The sequence below is a fragment of the Sus scrofa genome, chromosome 14 (genome assembly GCF_000003025.6).
Source record: "Sus scrofa isolate TJ Tabasco breed Duroc chromosome 14, Sscrofa11.1, whole genome shotgun sequence".
NCBI lineage: Eukaryota > Metazoa > Chordata > Mammalia > Artiodactyla > Suidae > Sus > Sus scrofa.
Genome location: NC_010456.5, coordinates 120,338,222 through 120,354,100, shown reverse-complemented (window position 1 = coordinate 120,354,100; position 15,879 = coordinate 120,338,222). Strand labels below are relative to the sequence as shown.

Here is a 15,879-nt window from a genome sequence, read left to right as displayed (position 1 = left end):
TAAACTGTTCTGCATGGTACCATAATGATGGATGCTTGTCACTATACCTCTGTCAAAATCTGTAGAATAGACACCACCAAGAGTGAACCCTAATGTAAACTATGGACTTTGGGGGGTCACGATGTGTCCATGTAGGTTCATCAGTTATAAAAAATGTGCCACTCTGGTAGGGGATCTTGATAGTGTGGGAAGCTGTAGGTATTTAGGGCAGGGCAGGCATATGGGAACGCTCCATACTTTCTGTTCAGTTTTGGTATGAACCCATAACTGCTCTAAATGATAAAATCTATTTTAAAATGAGTTGGAAAACCTCATTATTCTACTTTGAATTCTAATATTTTGTTTTGTGCCAATATATAGGATTCAGTAAAATTCTTTGTGTAAGTTGTTTTGATATGTACTCATGGGACTAGAGCTATGATATAGTTATCTCTAGTCATATGTAGAGAGATCATATAGTATGATTTATCAGAACTTTTCACCGATATCAATATTTGTTGAGAAAAGGTGTTTTTTTGAAGCACCAACTAAATCGATTTTAAAGTCAGCTTGCATCATCTGTGTCTTGACTACATAGAAGTAGTCTCTTCTACACACTAAGAGGCAATATTCTGATTTTGATCACTTAAAAATTAGTAAAAGTTTAAGGATTTCTAGTAAGACTACATTTCATGTTCCTAACATTTTCTTTTGAATAATTTTTGAATTTCTGTTTCTGATTTTTTTTTTTTTAATAACTGTTGACTCTAGCTAGTTTTATTGGGATGCTAGACTCCTCAGGATCCCTGGCACTTTGTGGGGCTCAGTTTGAAGAATCTGGATCTCTTCCAGTCCCACCATATTTTAGAAAGGAGATCTCAGAGCACTGATGGCTTAATCCCCTTCTCCCTGAGGTCCTATACCCAGTTGGTAGTAGGTATTCACTAGGGCACATGGCTTAGACTTTTAAATTCTAGTGGACTAACCTTTTCCAGTCTGTGGCTGGCTATTTAACAAAAACATAAAACTTCTTTTAAAGCGGTTAAAATTAAGCAGTAAAATAGAAGAAGAAAAATAAAATCACTCCAAATCCTTCTATCCATATATGTTTAATACCATTAATTAACACTTGAGTGACTGACCTAGAAACTTCTCTATGCATTTACACATACAGAATTTTAAATAAGAACAATCTATACATGTTCTTTTGTAATCTGTTTTTAAATCACCTACCAGTGTTGTTGGTATCTTTGTAAGTTAAATATAGATCTATGTAAATTTTTTTGGTTTATGAAATTTTAAACTGTTTCATAGTCTACCATTGTTCATTTAACCAGTTAGGTATCTCCCCACTTCTGCTTTTTTTTTTTTTTTTTTCCTTTTTAGGACTGCACTTGCGGCATGTGGAAGTTCCCAGGCTAGGGGTCGAATTGGAGCTACAGCTGCCAGCCTATGCCGCAGCCACAGCAACACAGGATCCAAGCCGAATCTGCGACCTACACCACAGCTCATGGCAACGCTGGATCCTAACCCACTGAGTGAGGCCAGGGATCGAACCTGCAACCTCATGGTACCTAGTCAGATTATTTCCACTGTACCACAGTGGGAACCCCCCTCCCTTTTTTTAACTACTATAAACAAATTAAACAGCTATATCTTTGCACATCTGGTTGTCTTCTTAGAATAAAGTCCTTGAAGTGAAAGAGGTTATTGCTCACTTTGGAAATGAATACTAGTAACTCAACTTTTCTTGACACAAATAGCCATTTGTAAATGGTATTTAAGAATTGTGAGCTTTAGAGTTTCTGGCAGCTTTGGTGTTGGTCTGGTTTGGGGCAGTCGGTTTAAAGACATAGAGGTGGATGGGCTGGGGGAGGACATGGTAGATGCTTCTTTAAGGTTCCCTTTGAACTAGTCATTGAGTTATGTGGGGCATCAGGTTTTGGAACAAATTCTCCTATTGTTGCAGACGGCAGAATGGCTCCAAAGGTAACTTCAGAGCTGCTTCGGCAGCTGAGACAAGCCATGAAGAACTTGGAGTATGTGACAGAACCAATCCAGGCCTACATCATCCCATCGGGAGACGCCCACCAGGTACTGAGTGCTGATGGGCTGGTGATGGAACTCATTAGCCCCTCCTTTCTTTTCTTGCATCTGTGGCATATGGACGTTCCCAGGCTAGGGGTCAGATCAGAACTGCAGCTGCTGACCTACGCCACAGCCATAGCAATGCGGGATCTGAGCCATGTCTGCAACCTACACCACAGCTCATAGTAACGCTAGATCCCTGACCCACTGAGTGAGGCCAGGGATTGAACCCGGATCCTCATAGATACTAGTCAGATTTGTTTCCACTGCACCACAATGGGAACTCCCTTTTCTTTCTTTTCCCCTAGACCCATTGGTGTTTGTAGGATTCCAGCTGTCAACCCACATCTGAGTTTATCCTTCAGGGCTAGGCATAGGGACCTGTGTCCAGTAGGTTCTCACTGAAAACTTTTTCATTTGGCCCTGGCTTGCTTGTTTCCAGTGTATAATATCTAGTTTTTGATAGTTTGTGGAAGAATTAGTTGACAGATGAAGAGGCAGAGGTCTGGACCTTTATATTGCTGATGCACTACCCTGAGGAGGGCAGACCTTGGCCTTGTGTTCAGGGAGCTCCTTTTTTCTTCTCCTGCCTGGGGCTTCTCTGATGGGTTCTTCCCTGCCTTCTGTCAGCCCTGGGCTTTAGCCTTTGGACTTGGGCTTCCAGTCACGTGGATTCTCTGCTGGAGTCGCCTGTAGTGTTTTTCATTGTCTGCCTTTCAAGCATTAGGCAGTTGCCGTGGTCTGATTTGACTGTAGCTGTTCTATCTCAGTATTGGGCAGGATGGTGGAGCACATGATATAGCAGTTTTTTTGAGGTCATCTGTAAATTCTTGTGTCAGTAGGTTCTCCAGAGAGACAGAACCAGTAGGATGTATATGTATGTACGTGTGTGTGTATGTGTGTGTGTGTGCGTGTGTGTGTGTAGAAAGAGGGGGGCGGGGGAACAAAAAGACATTATGAGACATTGGCTCATACAGCATCAGCTCCCCTGGTTCGTGGGGTCTTCAAATTTGAACTGGAATCACACCACTGGCTTTTCTGGTTCTTCAGCTTGCAGAGGGCACCGGTGGTGTAAGTCCCTATTCAAGTCAAAGGCCTGAGAACCAGGAATGCAGAAGTCCGAGAGCAGGAAAAGATGGATGTCATCTCAGTCAAAAGAGAACAAATTTGCCCTTCCTCCTTTAATTTGCCCTCCGCAGATTAGATGCTGCCATGTATATCAGTGAGGGCAATCTTTATTGGGTTCACCAATTCAATTGTTAATCTTTTCCAGAAACAGCCACACAGACACACCCAGAAGTAATATTTTACCCGCTAGCTATCAGGGAATGCCTTACCCTGTTAATCCTTACAACACCGGCATGCTGTCATCTGAAATTGGGTCTCTCCTTTGAAAGGATCTCACAGGCTGCCATGGAGCCCCAGCCAAACTCCTAATAGTTCTGCTTTATTTGTGAATCTTTACCTCCAGATGAGGCCTCACTGAATGGAAAGATTTGACTTGTGAATATTACTTGCATTAACCTTTGAAGGTTTTCAGTTAAGGGTGTGTTAGAAGCTTTGTAGTGTTGGTATTTCAGTTTCAGTTTTCCTTTGCCTGGAGTTAGGATGAAATCTGTATGTTTACCCACAGAAGACATTCTTATAGCCAAGTCAAATTTATCTTGATGTTCTTGGTCCTGGGTGCTGTTCCTGAGCCCCCCTTTTTTATTTTTTAAATCATAAAGCTGGCTTATGGTCTAATACACTGATGAATTTTTAAGAATTCTCTGTCTTTGACATTAGGTGTGGCCTAATACACCCAAAGCAATTTCTTATTCAACTTTGGGAATGGCAGTGACACTGACCAAACACAGGCAATGTTCCAGGCTTTCCCTCAGTGTTTCTTCTCCAGCTAATGGATCTGGAATCTCAGAATTGGATAATTTCTCCCTAGATGAGGAAGCTGAACCTCTAATCCTGGAAAAATGTGTTTTCCAGAAACATCCTGAAAACACGAAAAGTTAAGCTTGCTTGATATTAGCTGTCTCTTTTATTGCAGAAGTCACTATTTGTTTAGGCTTCACAAATTTATGTTCTTATACTCTTACTGTTCTTTTCTCCCTCACCCCCTCACCACTGCCCTCCTACCCATTTTTCTTTTATAATTTTTAACAGTCATTTCTGTTGCTGTAGTTTAGCCATCTGCCTTGCGAGTTGGGAGAAGCTGTATTTTGTTTATTTGGTGCATATTTCCTGACTGTTATCTGAAAGCTAAGTACTGGGACAGTTGTAGAGGGCAAGCAGTTAGCATGTAGGTAAGCATATGGGCTTTAGAGACTGGGTTCAGGTGCCAGATTTGCCACTTAACTAGCTGCTTGACCTCAAGTAAATTACCTCAAACTCCCAAGTGTCAGTTAAGCCCTCTGGGTCTCAGTTTCCCCATCTGCTAGAAAAGGACAGCGACGTATTTACCTCTTAGGGCTGTTGTTAGGATTAGAGTTAATAGATGTAAATGCTTAATAAAGCTTGTCTGTCACCTGACAAGTCTCATTATATTAGCTATTATTGTTATTATTACCGTTATGGAAATGAATGAGGGGGACTATCCCCTTAAAGAGATGAAAGAGTAGATGGTACCAGCTGCAAATGCTCACACAAAGTACAACCAGTAAATGTCACAGGAAAGAACTCAGCATTGTGTAGTAGAAAAATATGAGACACGTATGTAGTCTTAAATATTGTAATAGCCATAGTAAAAAAAAAAAAGTGAAAGGAACAGTGGAATTATTTTTAGTAATACATTTTATTTACCCCAGTATGTCCAAAATATGATCATTTCAACACATCACCAGTATTGAAAATTATTAATGAGATAGTTTACATTCCTTTTTTCCTACTAAGTCTTCAGTTCCAGTATGTATTTCATTACAAATCATCTCAACTGGAATGTGGAATGTTCATTGGAAATATGTCATCTTTATTTAGATTTCATAAAATTTACAGTTGAAAAAAATGGACTTACATACCAAAGTTGTTCTAAACCTGTGAAGTTTTGTAATAATGGAGTCTTAAGCATCAGTTTTAAAATTTACATTTACATTAATTAAAATGAAATAAACATTCAGTTTCTCAGTCACATTAGCCATATTTTAATTGCTCAGTAGCTACATGCATTCAGTGTGTACTGTTAAAGGCCAGCACAGATTTAGATCAAGTGTGAACTGAACTCATAGGTGAGAAGGAATATTTTGAGCTGGCAGAGTCAAGAAGGCTTCATGATGGAAGTGCATTTTTATTTATTTACTTATTTGGCCATGGCATGCAGCGGCTTGACGTGGGGTCTCAGTTCCCAGACCAGGAATTGAACCCTGGCTGTGGTGATGCAAGTGCCAAATCCTAACCTCTAGACAGCCAGGGAACTCCCAGGAAGTGCATTTAAGTTGGAATGTGAACAGATAGGATTGGCGTGCTTGGAGATAGAGAGGTGTAAGAAATACTGTGGGCAAATCCATGGAAGTAGGAGAACATGAATATATATGATAACCTTAAAGAAGAAAGAATAATAAGGGATCTGGTCAGGGCCACTTAGGAGCCGCCAGAGTCAAGAATTTAGGTTTTTATTAGACATTCGGGACCCACGGAAGGTCTTTGAACAAGGGAGTGACACGATCCATTCCTGGGAGCAGTGTTCAGGTGGGGTGGAAAAGGGAGACACTGGGAACTGAAACCTGTTCAGAGGCCGTTGCAGGATCCCACAGTTGGTGTACAGAGGGCCTGGGTGCTGGGAGCAGAGAAGCGGGAAGGACGTGGAGGAGAAGCAGCGGATAGATCCAGCATGGATGGCCGAGGAGATTGAAAAATTTGGAAGCTGAGAGGGTCTGTGGTGCCATCCACAGAAAGGAATGAGAAGCTCCGCATTCCTTGGTTCTGTTCTGTGGAGGGGGTGGGGCACAGGCGAGACAGCTGTTAAGTGGGACTCTGGGTCCTTGCCAGGACTGTGAGGTTGAGGAGGAAGGCTTGGCTTTGTGTGTGACCTGCCGCAACAGCCTCCTCAGTAATAGAGAGGCTGCTGTTCTCTGAGGCTCTTGTTCCTAATTGTTTCATTTCAGGCTAGATGCTGGGTTGATGGAATTTCTCCTACGGGTGGGGGAGGGAGGGTGTTGGAGAAATGAAGAGGAATCTTGAATTCGGTCCTTTGTACTTTCCAAAACACAAATACACACACCCACACACTGTTGCGTGTTAGAGAGAATATGCACCCCAAATGCATCATTGTGCAAGGACTTGGCACTCCAGGGGTCTGCCCCTTCCTGTCCTCTGCAGCTCTAAGGGTTTTTCCTCTTCAACTCAGAACAAGGGTTGTGCTGTTAATGAGTTTGGGCCCAGGGGGACTTTTTCAGTGAGGAATTGTCCATTCTTTCTTGTAATCTGGGTGCTTTCATGAACCATCTCAGTCAAATGTTGGGATTTGTGGGTACCACTGGCCCCAAACCAGGGGAACCATTCGTTGGGGCCAGAACTGCGTTGGCACTACCTTTGAGAAATTTGAACTCTTCATCCTCTCCTTCTGTAAGGCCCCTTATTCTGCTTTTTGGGCTCTGCTTAGTCAAAGGATCACGTTCTTGCTGGGGTGACTCTGCCAACTTGAGTTTTTGGCTGTGTTTATAGTTCCTCCTTCTGGAAGACATGAATCAGATTTTCCTAAACTCTTTGGATCCTACTCCCATTCCTCCAGGAGTTGGCTTCCTGTTTTGTAGTTCTTAAATGGGCTCTCTCCTGGGGTGGAGGTGGTGACTTTTATCCCACGGTGATTTTATCCACTGTATTAATTGGAGTAAGGCTAGCTGCAGTAACCCATCTCAAAGTTTTGGTGACTTGGTGCCGTGGAGCCTTATTTCTTGTTCACGTAGCAGTGAGTGTTCCTGGTTGGTGGGTAACTTTCTTCCACTAGATAGATGGGTGATTCAGGGATCCAGGCACTTTCCACCCTACAATGCCACTGCTCCAGCAGGCAGAAGGGAAGGCGTACGCAGGAGACACGTCTGTCTTCGCCCTGACTCAGACATCACTTTCCACCCACATTTTAGGGCTGAGAGCTGGTCACGTGACCCCACCTAGATGCAAGGGGGGGCTGAGAAACGAAGTTCTGGAGGGGCAACCAACCACTTTTCAGTGACTGTACACTGAGGAAAGGGCATGAATCTTTGGGCAGCTATCTGTTTTCCCACATACCTTGGTTTGGTTTCATTTAAGAGAGAAGAAAATGCCAGAGAAGGGGAGTAACCTTAGTATTTGGGGTCCGGTAGCTCTCGTCTCCTATTCCCAGTCTAACTTCTGGGACTTCCTGTGAACACATAGCCTTTTACTCTTTCGGTTTCATTTTTGTTGAGTGCCTGGTGTGTCTGAGGCACTGTGCCGGGGAGGGGAAAGATCTCACCTCAGGGCCCATATAACTTCGGGCCAGCTTATTTTGGCACCCAGCCATCTGCCTGGCTTGCCCCGTTCCATCTGCATGTGGCCATGTTGCTCATTCTTCTTAAAACCCATGTCACCACCCCTTCTTGAACTTTTATTCTCCTTCTGGAACTTGCAGGATAAAGTTCAAGCCTCTTAGTGTGATGTTTGAGGTCCTTGACCATTGTCTTCAGCCTGCCTTCCCAAGGATCTTTGCTGCCACTCCCTTCAACTTCCTGTCCCAGCAGTCAGGCTAGTTGCATGCTGTCCTGCCACAAACCTCTTGCTTCTGGGCCTTCTTGAACTTGTCCTCCTCCCTGGATTGCCTTCCTGCTTCTCCTCCCCTGTCTGTGCTGGCCCAGGTCAAACCTCTGAGCTTGGCCTGATGGATTCCAGGCAGATCTGAGGTTGAAACTGGCAGATACCATTCTGCATATGTAGCATAATTTATGTGGCTTTTTATTAGGGCTAATGTTTTACTGATATCTGTCTTATTTTGCTTGCTGGATTGTTCATTTGTGCCTTGGGGACTGGGCTGGGGTTTGGACTTTATCCTAAGATGATGGGAGGTCATTGCAGGGTTTTAAGCAGGATGCTAACATGATATAAATGTACACACATTTTGAAAAGCTCACTGTGTGTGAAGAGTGGATTGCAGGGGCAGTGGTCCAGGTAGCGATGAGGAAGCCTTGGACTGGGGCATGTTAGAGATGGAGAGAAATGGACAGTTTTAGAGAAGCCAACAGCTGTGTTTCTTTGTGCCTTTTCCTAGTATGCTCCAGCTTTGGCTTACTTTAGACCTTCTGCTGCTCTCTGGGGACAATGGTCCTGGGCTTTGCCAGCTTCATGGCCGGGGGGAAAGAGTGGGAGGCCCAGGCTTGTCTGGCCTCTGCTTTATCCTGTTATGTGGAGGTGACAGCTTTGGTCAGCGATGTCTTTCTGGCATGTTGACCACTTAGGTCATGTCTAGACATTCTTGCCCCAGCCCTCATCTTGTTCCCAAACCAAACACGTCCACCTGCTGTTAATTCCACTTCTCTTCTCCTGCCTTTGCTGAGGGGCAACTCTAGGTAGACCTTTGTGGGGCCCTGTAGGCTTCCCCAGTAGGCTTCCCCACCTTGCCTGCAGTTCCTTCTTTGCCAGCCCCTTGCCTCATCGTCACTGTGGTCTGTCAGGTGGGTGAGCCCCAGGACAGGGGAACCTTCTGGTCGGTCAAGCGTGTCCCCTCTGTGTCTTCCCTGTTGGGCACTCTGATTTTTAGCACAAGGATTGTTTTTGTTAACTTAGTTTTCCAAGCCTCTTAGACACTTTCCACCACCCAGGAAGAAGGGATTAATATTATCTTTTCTGTTGCGTGTACGAGGCACTCTCAGGTTGTGGTGAGTTGTTTTAAACATTCACTTACTGTTCTCACAATAGTCCTAGGATAAGGGTGGGAACCCATTCCCCCATTTTGGCATTTTTTGTTTTTCTCTCTCTCTCTTTTTTTTCAGTCTTGCACTCAGTAATTACTGGGTTAATATACAGTTAATAAATGATGCTGGTGGCCATTTCTTTCTGTGTCCTTAGTGCTGTCTGGTCAGTGTTCCTGTGTGTTTTGGGGATAGAACATTTGCCTGCTATTGCATTCAGCAGTGTGAAATGACCCATTGTAGGAGTGAGGGGCTGAGGCTGGGAGTGACCACATAGGGGCAAGGGGGCCTGTTGCAGACCACATAGCTGGCCTGCCAGAGGGGGTGTGGCCTGCAGCTCCCAGAGCTCCTTCTTCCTGTCTTCATGGTTCTTTCTGCTGGCCCTTCCAGCACCTCTCTGGATTGTGGTCTTGTGACTGGTATGAGGTTGTGATTGTGGCTGCCTCGGGGAAGGGAACAGTTCTTACCCACAGGGCAGGAGTGGGATATGGGAGCCTTTTTTCCTCATACATCATGTCACTTAAAATTAAAATGCCTTGGGGTCAGCCAGTGGCCCCATTCTCTATCCTAAGCATTCCTGACCCTGCCAGGTCCTTTGGCTCAGGGAAGACCTATGAACAGTAAAAGGAGCAGTGGCTCTGGTCTCAGACAGACCAGATTCTGGCCCGGCTGTTGACCTGCTAGTTACTTAAAGATTCTGTCTTTGAACCTCAGTTTTTTCATTTGCTCTTGGTCTTATCCTGCAGAGTCACTACGAGAATGAGAGATGGTGTGTTTTATGGAGGCAGCGTGGTATAAAGACTTCAGAGTCGAGGCTCTGGAGCTGACTGCCCAGTTTCAAATCCTGCCTCTGCTACTTATTAGCTGTGTGACTTTGGACAAGTTAGTTAACTCTCTGTGCCTCACTGGCTATTTCCAGAGGTTATCATACAGATGAGGACTCCACACCCTCTCTAGGACTGGGAACCTCTTACTTTCTTTACCCTAATCCCATTCCATACAGAGGCAAGGGATTGTCAGCTGTGAAGGACCTGGATTTGAACATGATGTTTTATTTTGCTAAAGCCTTCTGGCTTGGAGGAAGCGTTTCCCTTCGTTCCCTAACAGGAAGGGACAGGGTCTGCGTGGGAGAGATTGGTGACACTGCCTTGGAGGGGGACACAAACAGGAAATTCAGAAATAGGCTGATACCTAGAGAGACTCAAGTTAGAGAACTATTGGCACATAAAACAGAAATCCAGCCTTTTCAGAAAAATAGCAGATGCCTAAATGTCAGTGGCAAGGAAGGGAGAAGGCTATTGGTTTGTTTTTTTTGAGTAAGATCTCAGTGAGGAAAGAGCAGTTTTGATCTGTTTCTCTAACTTGCTTTGTTCTCCAGATGAAGAAACTGAGGCTAAAGGGAAAAGCCCGTTTAGCCCTTCATTAATTAGGGTCTTCTGCAGTGCGCTCTAATTTTTTTTTTTTTTTTTTTTTTTAATGCTGAGCTTGCCTTTTCAGCTAGACTGTCAGTCTCTTGAAGGCAGGTGTCTGGCTTTTGCCAGCCTTTGTAGTTCTGCTGGGCTGAGCATGAGTTGGCCTGAGACTGATCAAGGTCCAGTTCTTTGTCCTTTTTGTCTTCCAGAGTGAGTACATTGCTCCATGTGATTGTCGGCGGGCCTTCGTCTCTGGATTCGATGGCTCTGCAGGTGAGTCGCTAAATTCCCTCTTTGTTCTTTGGTACTTTTGTTCACCTCCCCCAAAATAACTGGACCTAGTTTCAGCCTGTGATATAAAACCCCAAAGAAGATGCAAACCAGAGCGTCTGCAGAGGGAACATGGTCCTGGCACCCCCAGCTCCTAAGCTTATGTTTTCATGACCCTTTTCTCTGTGCCTTTGCTTTTCTAGTCTTAAAACAATTTATTTAAAAAATATTTTTGAACTTTTATTAAATATAACATGTGTAAAGAAAAATGTTATCAATTAACCTGAATAGCCCATTTAACTAGCACTCCAAATAACAAATGGGACACCTTGGAGTTCCCATCATGGCTCAGCAGTTAACGAATCTGACTAGCATTCATGAGGACACAGGTTTGATCCCTGGCCTTGCTCAGTGGGCTAAGGATCTGATGTTGCCGTGAGCTGTGGTGTAGGTTGCAGACACAGCTCGGATCCTGTGTTGCTGTGGCTGTGGCGTAGGCTGGCAGCTACAGCTCCTGTTTGACCCCTAGCCTGGAAACCTCCTTATGCTGTGGGTGCAGCCCTAAAAAGCAAAAAAAAGAAATGGAACACCATAGCACTTTTGAAATCCCCTCCTTAGCTTATTGGTCCTGTGTAATTCTCTAAGTGCTTGACTTTTGATTTTTCTGTTTTCACTTTCAGCTTAAATAATAAAGATTAATGTTGAGCTATATTGGTGCTCTGTACTAACTTTCCCAAAATTGTTGTGCCCTTGAGTTTTAAGGTGGGTTTTCCCCTTCAGACTCCCATCCCTTAAGCTGCTAGACTTGGTGGGAGCCCCTCTCCTCGCAGTTAGTGTACTGTTTTCTTTGATGTGTTCTTGGCACATTAGGACATGTTTTAGCTGACACCTCCGTTGAAAGCCCTGAGTTCTGCCGGGCTTGTGAGAATGAGACAGGTGGAGGTGGGAGGCATAAAGTCCCTACTGGTGACCACTGAGTCACCATGAATACTCACCGGGTCCGGTGGTCTCTCCTTTGGGGTATCTGGTGGAGCAGATGGCTGTGATCACTGAGCAGGAACTGTTTCCACCTCTGTCTTGTTGACTATGAGGCCCTTGTGGCCATAGTCTGTAGACCTCTGTTCTGCTGGCCTTGACTCCTGCTGTACAAGTGGGGTTCTTTCTGTGTGGGAACCAGTACTCAGGTAGCTTGGGCTGCCTCAGGACTGTTTGTTTCAGAGCTTGGTCCACAGCTGGTTCTCAGTGTATCATCTTCTCTTGCCTGGAAGTTTCCTTGGAGTTAAAGGCGCATCTGCCCTGCTGGTGGTGGCCAGTGAGGCCACACAGGATCTGGTGCCTCTCGCCATGCCTGCCTGCCTGCTGCCATTTTGTTCAGCTTCTGGTGGTTATGAGAAACCACTCTCACTTCTTTGCTCCCTTGCTCCAGGCACAGCCATCATCACAGAAGAGCACGCGGCCATGTGGACAGATGGGCGTTACTTTCTCCAGGCTGCCAAGCAGATGGACAGCAACTGGACACTCATGAAGATGGGTGCGTAGAGGCCTGGCCATCTCAACCTTAGTTGGCCAGTTCTGGGAAGGGACCCTAGTGCTCTCAGGGCTTCTGAGTCCTAACCCATTATGGGGCCATGGACTGTTTAGAATCCAAAGTGTCTTAGTCTGCTCAGCCCGCCACAACAAAATACCATACACTGGGTGGCCTAAACAACAGAAATTTACTTTTTCATTTCTGGAGGTTGGAGGTCTGAGGTCAGGGTACCAGTGTGGTCAGGTTCTGGTGAGAGCTCTCGTCTTGTCTTGTAGATGGTTGCCTTTTCACTTTTCCTTCATGGCTAGATCTCCCTCTGTTCCTCTTCTTAGAAGTCTACCAATCATTTTGGATTAGAATTCTACCCCTACGGCTCTGGCGTAGGCCGGCAGCAACAGCTCCGATTCGACTCCTAGCCCGGGAATCTCCATATGCCGTGGGTGCGGCCCTAAAAAGACAAAAAAGACCAAAAAAAAAAAAAAAGAATTCTACCCCTATGACTTCATTTAACCTTAATTACCTCCATCTCCAAATACAGTCACATTTCAGGGTAGGGCTTTAATGTATGAATTTTGAGGGGACACAGTTCATGGCACTAGGAAAACCAAGAAAATTACATGCTTATATATCTATACCATTATGCATTCAATTTTGGAAGGTCCTGGTTCAGGATACTCATGTCAGTGAGGAGAAACTGAGGGCCAGAGAGGACAGTTGCTCTGTTCTAGCTCACATATCCTGCTGTGCATTTGACTCATGCACTGGGGACCTTCCCACTGCTCTTCGCTGCCTCATGATTCAGAGTGAGATAAAGGTAAGAGGCCATTGGCAGCAGAAGCTAGGAAGCTCTCCCTCTGAGGAGGGGCAGAAGCATGGGTCTGGAACTTTCTTGGGCAAGTCACTTCACTTTCGGTGCTTCAGTTTCCTCATCTGTAATACAGAATGATAATAGTAAGTCCCACACAAAAATGGTGAGAATTAAAGAGATAATATATGAGAAGAATAGAGCTCAGCACTTACTGGATAACGATTGTGTATCTATGTGTGGGTGTGTACTCTGGTTTGTCACTTAATTTTGTGCTGTGTTTTTCCTTGCCATTAAAATAGTCTGTAGAAACTTGTGTTTAGTGGTTGTACAGAGGTCTCTGCCTCCTGAATTTTGAACTTGGACAATAGGAGGGGGAAAGGGCTACTGGGGTTGAGTAAGGAAAAGAAGATGAGACCAAATACCTGATATTTCTTTGTTGTCGGAAGTAATGAGGAAACCACATTGTTACTAGACTCACAATTTGAGTTGAATTGACATCAAGATCCCAGCAGTGAGCCTCCTGAGGTAAAACGTGTTTGTGTGTGTGTGTGTGTATGTGTGTGTGTGTGTGTGTACATGTGTGCCACACCATCTCCATATACATAAATGTGTGTTGTTTGTCTTAGGAGTTAGGAATGTTTTTTATCTTGGCAGTGGGTTTATTTTAAATTTCTGTTTCTCAAAGATCTTTTTTTTTTTTTTTAATTTGCCTTTTAGGGTCACACCCGCAGCATATGGAGGTTCCCTGGCTAGGGGTCAAATTGGAGCTGTAGCCACCGGCCTATGCCATAGCAACATAGGATCCGAGCTGCATCTGTGCCCTACACCACAACTCATGGCAACACCAGATCCTTAACCCACTGAGCGAGGCCAGGGATCGAACCTGCGTCCTCACAGATGCTAGTCAGATTCGTTAATTGCTGAGCCACGAAGGGAACGCTCTCAAAAATCTTTTAAAAAATATAGAAACGTTGAAGTTATAGGTGATGTTACCCCAGTTCTTTCTCTCTCTTTCACTCTCTGTCTCTCTCCACACACACACACACACACACACACACACACACACACACACACAGATGTTCAGGGTTGTATAGCTGTTATAAATGGATTGGTTACCTCACCTTTAAACTTTTTAATTACATGCCTCTGTTGATGGCTCATGCGTCTGCGTGTATATATATTTACTTTATAAGAGTTATATGGATGTGCTAGTGACCATCTGTATTTTCAAATACAAGCAAAAATTAGTTGCTTATTTTTTTAGGAAAAGAACAGATGGGAGTTCTGATCCTTTCTACTTGCACCCCCGTGGATCATTTAGCGTGCCCCTGGAGTGTGGGCATCTCTCCTTGGGGCTGTAACTCCAGCTGTTAGATGCATAGCACTTTGGGGTCAGAGTGTCAGAGGAGCAGATACTGTCTGCCTGTTCCTTAGAACAATCCTGGGGATGGCTCCTCCCTTCCAGCCCCTCTCTAGTTTCTTCCCTGTGCTGACTCTTCCCTAAGCCTACCTCCTCAGCGTCTCTCCTGCATGGGGAGTTTCTGGTGGGTGTGGTTGGGGAGTGATTCACCCCCAGGGTTTTGCCAAACATCTGTCTGCTAGTAGATAACATGACTTCATCCTGTGAAAGTTCTACCAGGGGCATTAAAGAAACTTCATTAAGAAGTGGCTTGTTCAGCAGTTTGAAAAAATATAGGGCCAAATCAAATAGCAAGATAACAGCTCAGTGCAGCTGAGTATTTGAGAACTGAAATTCATGAGCTCATTTCTTTATAAACCTTTGAACTTCCTTTCTGTGGTTATATGATTATCAGTACTCAGGGAAAATGGTAAAAAATCAGTACTGTTTCAGAATATGTGAACTTTCACTCTTAATGTTTTACCAAATGTTATTTAGCAAAAATCTGATGAAAAAAGTATACATCCCAAATATACAAGATATTGGGATGGATTAAAGAAAAACTGGGATATCAAAAATGACTTCAGTTCCTTTTGCAGAGCTGATTGATGTCCTGTGACTAGTGTTGCAGAAACCGAGAGGGCTGTTTGCTCTTGGTAGTGGGAGGCCCAGGGAACCACGTTAAGGACACGATGTTGGGCTTCTGTGTGTTCCTCTTATAATCTTTAATCTTTGGATAGATTTCTCTGCTGCCAAGACGTGTGCTCAGCCCTCCAGTCAGACCCAGGGCCTTTTCTCTGCCACTCTGCCCTCCAGATAAGGGGAGGCTGCTGTGGTGTGTATTCCACTTACCTGCTGTGGGATGTCAGGGAGGCTCCCAGCCCCAGCCTTCACCATATCACCACCCAAGCTCTCATCACATGACCAGTAGTGGAAAAGTGACTGGAGGCTGATGAGGTGATCTTCACGATGACAGCACATACCTACGTTGCAGTGATTCTCGGGTTGCCTTTCACTGGGGGTCTAATGAAAATCCTGCTTTTTTTTTTTCCTTCTGTCTCACCCTTATATACCGTCTTACCTTATGCTTTCCTTATATAGTGTCTTACACTTCTCATTACTTTCCAGGATTAAGGGAAGTTTAGATTTTCCAAGTGCTGTCAATTCTCTTTAGTAAAAGCACCTTCTTTAGTTTGTTTTTATTAATTCACCAACTATCATGATGTTGGTGAATTGCATCCTGCTAGATGGGACAATGAGCTTGGGCCCCCAGGAATTGTTTCTTATTAGTTCTTCCCTCTGTAGGTCTGAAGGACACACCAACTCAGGAAGACTGGCTGGTGAGTGTACTTCCTGAAGGATCCAGGGTTGGTGTGGACCCATTGATCATTCCTACAGGTGAGTAAGCATAGACCCTTTCAGCTTGGGTGAGGAAGTGGGTTCTAGATGCCTCTCCATCCTCCTTGTTTGCTTGTGGAACGTGGAACATTTAGGGCTCAGCATGAATTGATGTCACAACAGAGGTCAAGGTGAGGAGAAGGGTTAGC

At 44.6% G+C, this 15,879-nt stretch overlaps 1 protein-coding gene across 5 annotated transcripts in view; it reads left to right on the top strand.

Annotated features, from left to right (window-relative positions):
- XPNPEP1 (X-prolyl aminopeptidase 1) overlaps positions 1 to 15,879 on the top strand; it is a 51,418-nt gene that overhangs the window by 13,895 nt on the left and 21,644 nt on the right. For 3 of the 5 annotated variants that reach the window (XM_003133180.6, XM_005671446.3, XM_013983719.2), the window contains 4 exons: positions 1,949 to 2,073; positions 10,537 to 10,600; positions 12,024 to 12,128; positions 15,638 to 15,730. In XM_003133180.6, the coding sequence (XP_003133228.3) occupies positions 1,949 to 2,073; positions 10,537 to 10,600; positions 12,024 to 12,128; positions 15,638 to 15,730 (387 nt within the window). The remainder of the gene's footprint in view (positions 1 to 1,948; positions 2,074 to 10,536; positions 10,601 to 12,023; positions 12,129 to 15,637; positions 15,731 to 15,879) is intronic. The other 2 variants (XM_021073189.1, XM_021073190.1) reach the window with 1 other exon arrangement.